This window comes from Synchiropus splendidus, chromosome 17 (genome assembly GCF_027744825.2).
Source record: "Synchiropus splendidus isolate RoL2022-P1 chromosome 17, RoL_Sspl_1.0, whole genome shotgun sequence".
In the NCBI taxonomy this organism is placed as follows: Eukaryota; Metazoa; Chordata; class Actinopteri; order Syngnathiformes; family Callionymidae; genus Synchiropus; species Synchiropus splendidus.
Window position 1 is genome coordinate 20295001 of NC_071350.1, and position 5131 is coordinate 20300131.

General features: G+C 58.0%; 2 protein-coding genes across 6 annotated transcripts in view; both read right to left on the minus strand.

Annotated features, from left to right (window-relative positions):
- The window catches only part of LOC128748442 (uncharacterized), a 1805-nt gene extending 1317 nt beyond the window's left edge, over positions 1-488 (minus strand). For 4 of the 5 annotated variants that reach the window (XM_053847241.1, XM_053847238.1, XM_053847240.1 and 1 more), the window contains exons 1-2: positions 417-488; positions 20-109 (exon numbers count right to left, since the gene is read on the minus strand). In XM_053847241.1, coding sequence (XP_053703216.1) covers positions 20-109; positions 417-474 — 148 coding nt within the window. In that variant the 5' untranslated portion in view covers positions 475-488. Of the gene's footprint in view, positions 1-19; positions 110-219 lie in introns of all 5 variants that reach the window. The other variant, XM_053847242.1, reaches the window with a different exon arrangement.
- A 522-nt stretch (positions 489-1010) lies between these two features.
- si:ch1073-15f19.2 (uncharacterized) lies at positions 1011-4881 on the minus strand. The gene is made up of 5 exons (XM_053847235.1): positions 4791-4881; positions 4393-4725; positions 2249-2629; positions 1733-1835; positions 1011-1669 (listed from the first exon to the last, which is right to left on the minus strand). Exons 1-5 carry the CDS (start codon positions 4849-4851, stop codon positions 1558-1560), a joined length of 990 nt encoding a protein of 329 aa, XP_053703210.1. The 5' UTR covers positions 4852-4881; the 3' UTR covers positions 1011-1557.
- Positions 4882-5131: the final 250 nt, after the last annotated feature.

The window sequence follows — 5131 nt, forward strand, 5'->3', positions numbered from 1 at the left end:
GGGCGGCGGCTCCACTCACCTTGCGTCTCCATCGTCCTGAGCCAGACGGCGGCGGTCATCACACGGGAAGACGAGCTCCTCTCTGCACACGTCACCACGTGGGTCCAGTCTGTGAGAGAAGGCCACCTCAGTCAGCAGCCCGTCTGACTGAGCGCAGGAAGTGGAGGACGCGCCACTCGCCCCCCACCTCTGTGGAGAGGAGGAGGAGCCCATCCTCACCATGGCAGCCGCACACCTCCACACGCGCTCAACCCACTCGCACAGCCGCACCTCCAGGCGGCGGCGTGACTGAAGGGTCCTGACCTCTGAGCCTCAGCTGTCTACAGTCCAGCAGCTCATGTAGCCACGCAAGCAAACTCGCCTGGCGTGAGCCGCGCCGAGGCGACGGCCATGTTAGCAGCAAACCAGCGCCTCACCGCAACGCTCACTTCCTCTGTAGAAGCCTGTTGTTCGTGGAAGAGGAGCTGAACTCATCAGGTGACAGCAGACAGAAGACTCTTTCAGACCGGAAGCAGATTTGTCTTGCCGAGTTGTGGAACAAGTCAGACTCAGCAAGAACTTGTGAGCGCTTCCTGTGTGGGGCCTTCAAGCCCCACACAGGAAGCGCGTCTAAAAATAGATGACAAACAAACAGACGTGTGTGTGGCTGCACTTTCCCACCACATCCTCGAAATAACATGATCTGTCTATACATTTTTACCTATCCATACATTCCTTCCACCAGTCTATCTATCTATCTATCTATCTATCTATCTATCTATCTATCTATCTGTCTGTCTGTCTGTCTGTCTGTCTGTCTGTCTGTCCATCATCCATCCCTCCATCTTTCTCCACTCGAGGTCCCATAATGTGGAGAAGAAACCTTGTCCCTGGCCACATGACGTGGGCGTGAAGGTCCAGCAGGAGACTCTCCTCCTCCCCACGCTGGAGTGTCTCAGGGTGAATCTGGGCTCGCCTTTGTTCGTTGGGTTTGTCGTGTAAAGCTGGTTTGAATGTGAGTGAAGAGTTGTGTGACGCTGTTGTGAGACTGGAGCAGAGGACGTGCAGTCAGAGCCCAGGTGGAGTCCTGCTCACCTTCAACAGCAGACATGAGCTGCCAGCCAGGAGCGTGAGGAGGGGATGTGGTGTGTCAAAGAGAAACGCCAAGAGACGAGACACGCTTTTATTGAGAGAGACAGAGGCACAAAGAGGACCGGCCAGCGGGTCAGCAGTCTGCTCCATGACGATGATGCTGAGGTCAGAGACATGTTTGAACCCTGTGGCCCAAACAGGAACCGCAGTGTGTTGACGATAATACAGTATATAAGACTTGCCCGACCTAAATGAAGCTTTTGGAGCTATTCTGCAGACAGCTGGACAAAGGTCACGACCCCCCCGGAGCAGGTCCGCGAGCCTCCTTCCATGGCCGTTGTGTAGCATCTGACGCTCCAGCTCCAGGAGTCATTCCAGGCCCCGGACTCAGAGAGTTAGAAAGGAAGGCGCAGGCGTGACTGAGCTGATCTGTGAGCGGACACAGGACTCCAGGATCCATCCCGCAGCAGGACAGTGCGCGTCCGCTCACACCGGACCCTGGATGGAGTTGCACTTGGACACGGGGAAGCTCTGCCACTGGACGGACTCTGGCCTCACAGCTGTGTACTTGACAGGCGGAGGAGGCGGCTGCTCCAGTCTGCAGCGACACACAACTGTTGGGAGCGAGGTCCCGCCTCCTCCACGGTCTGGTCAAACTCACCTCTTCATCAGGACGCGTCTGCGGCAGATCAACCCGGCCACCGCCATCAAAGCCAGGACAGGAAGCAGGACCAGAACCAGCAGCCAGTGGCTGTGGGCTGCACCTGCGGAGGCCAGTCAGCCGTCAGGCAGAGAAACTGGGCCAGCGCTGCTGTCTTAGCGGAACGCTAGCCCCGATCGCGAAACCGCGGCGATGTTTCCATTTCCTGCTGCTGTGTTCTCACGCGGAGGAGGAAACTCACATCAGCATTGTCTCACACGCTGAGAGCCGCGCAAACCTCAGACAAATGTCACGATAACGCGCGGAACAGAGAGCAGCAGGTGGAGCTAGCGTGGGTCGCAGCTGACAGACAGACGGACGGACAGGTCTCACACCTGTGTGACTCTCTGCAGCGCAGCTCTGACCCCACTGCACCCAGACACCCTGAGGGCGGGGTTCACCGCAACTGTCCAGTGAGGCGAAGCAGCCCTTGGTTTCACCTGACGGTCGGAACAAGAAACCCTCAGAGGCTCTGACCTTCCTCCTTGGTCTTGACGCTCGGGCTGCTGGGCGTCTTCAAGTCCGCCGGTGCTGCTCCGTCCGTCTGAGGCTCGGTGTGGGAGGCCGCAGGTCCCAGTGTTGGACCGGACCCGGCGCTGATGCTGGTGTTGCCTTGTGCTCCGGCGGTGCTGACGGAGCCCAGGACGTCGACGCCGTCGCTGCTGCTGTCGCGTAACGTCACCCGCTCGTCGGTGGCTGCCGTCAGACTGACGGCACCGGGGGTGCTGTCGTGCCAGTCGCGGTGCTCAGTCGTCGTGATCACGGTGTGATGGGTGCCGCCGCTCGTCGTCCACCTGGCTGGTGCGTCTGTCGGTGGCGTGATGATGTCATCCGCCGTGCTGGACCAGACGGTGAGCTCTGGAAAACCAAAAGAGGAAGTGAACCACCAGTCGTCCTCATGTTTACAGCGCAGAGATATTTGTGTTGTGACGCCATATTTGGACAGAAACTGTTTCCCAGGTTTCCCAAGGTTGAATAATACATAATACAGTGCAGTGATCACAGCGAGACGAGGGAAAACAGTTGCTCGTGTCCAGTTCCTGCTGGATTTGAGGCGGATGTTGCCTGGATGAAGGTTGTGGATGAAGCTCGTCACACTGCAACTTTCCCCAGTTGGGTGTGAAGGGGCTCAGGGGGCAGCGGCTGGGAGGCGGTCTGCAGTCCTGACCCTGGAGTCAGCACCTGACAGGCGGAGAGCAACCTTCCCTCTGAGCTGCGCTCTGCTGATCCGCTCTCAGCACAGAAACAATCCACCCTGAATTGGAGAGAAATCACCACAATTCCTGCACTTTCACACTCTGGGCTCTGTCTGGAGACAAAGCTCTCTCAGAGGTCCGAGCTGTCAACACGACTGAGTCGGGTGTTGGATGCGGACTTGAGCCCAGCTGTGTGCGTGGGTTTGATAGCTGAGGTGTTTTCTCCTTTATTAGGCTGATCACCAGCTGATGTCACTGACAGACAGAGTTGCTTCAGTGAACCACGCTGCGCCCTACACTCACTGTTCTCACTGCTGTGATCTGCAGCTGTCACTGCATGAGGAGGACAGAGTTACCACCAGACCATTCATGGATCATCTCTGACTTCACTGACTAGAACCTTCTCCATCCTCAGTCACCTCTCTCACTGTGGTCAAGGTGTGGTGAGAGCAGCGTGGAGCCATCCAGACGCTCCGTGTTACGCAGCGTGTTTCCGCTGCTTCCCTGTAAAACAAACGTGACGAGACTCTTCCATGTTTCATGTTTCTGAACCGTGGAACGACACAGCGGCGCGCCACGAAGCAGCTCCAGTCCATGCGAAGTGGACCAGAGCTTTTTTCTTCTGCCCCTCTTCGGAGAGCAGCAGGTCCCTCACCTCTCCAGCAGACTGCGCCCTCAGCTCACCACAGGAAGCAGCGTGAAGCCGCTGCTGGACATCGCTTTCAGGAGCCAGTCTCACACTGCCAGATAAAAGGCTTCAGTCCAGCGGCTGCGCTAATCCCAAGGCTGCGACAGAAAACCTCTGGCTGTGTGTTCATTGCTTTTTTTTCTCAGTAGAAAAGCTGCGTCTGCTAATAGCCAGGATCCTCTCTGGCCCGCTCCAGCTTCATAACTCATCCTGTCTCCGGCCTCTAGTTAATCCGGCCCCGAGGGACCGGCGGCTCTTGAGTTCAACATAAAGAGAAGTATCTGCAGAGCAGAGCTCATCTCTTCTACAGCATGTGGATGGCATCGCAGCCCTTGTGTGGACCGGCCCGCCTCGTGTTCTACAGCGCCGTGACCCGACGACGACGGCGGCGGCTGCACCTCGCAGTGACAGAGGCGGGAGGCAGGGCCACGGACCACTCCTGAGGAGCTTGTTCACACAAACCACGTCCACAGTTGTCCACAGTCTTCTGGCTGATGATGTCTGCTGATGATATAGTGATTTGGCTGTGCCGTCAACTGCGAGTTCATTGGAGCAGCTTCTCGAGGCACCGTGCTGACTGAGGGAAAAGCTGCAGATCCTCTCACGACTGGCCGTGTCAGAGGCGTCTACTGAGGCAGGAAGTGCCGGCGGACCAAAGCTGTGCCGCGTCATCTTCCACGGCCAGTCTCTGCCGTGGAAGCCTCAGAGCGGCTTCTGCCAAAGCTGCTGTTGCTCACCTTTGACTCTGAGCTCCGTCTCCACCCGGATGGAGCCTGCGGGGAAGGTGGTGAGGTCGCACACGTAGAGGCCGCTGTCCCGCACCTTCACCGACGGCAGCAGCAGGCGCGAGCCCCTCACCTGCTCTGCTTCGCCGTAGACCACCTGCAGCCTGACGCCGCTGCTGAAGTAGTTGAAGCCGTACAGGGGGGCGAAGAGCGCCAGCTTCTGGCTCTGGTTCTCTCTCTTGCTCCACTCCATGTTGACAACCTTCAGGTCGGTCACGTTGCCCAGGGTGCAGCGCAGAGAAACGTTCTGACCCTCCGTCTCCTCCATGGAGAAATGCTGGAGCCCTGTGGAGCGAAGCAGCCAGCGCTCAGTCCAGCCTGCCGGGAGCCGACTCATTACCGTGCATTACCGTGTGTCATGGAGGCCAGCAGCAGGAGCGAGAAGGCGGCGCCCAGAGATGCTCCGGCCATGGTGGAGCTCCCCACACGCTGACTGAACAAAGACACGGCTGCAGGAGGCGCAGAGCGACAAACAGGAAGCCACACAGACAGCAGACAGCCAGTCGACACCTGCCTCTGTGTGTGTGTGTGTGTGTGTGTGTGTGCGGTGTGCGCGCGTCCGCTTCATCCTCACGTGTGGGGAGCAATTCTCCACAAAAGACAACCAGGTTAACACGTAACTGACACGTTCACCGTGCACGTCGTGAGAGTGAGAAAGAAGCCTGGCTCATCTGCCATCAGAGTGACCTCT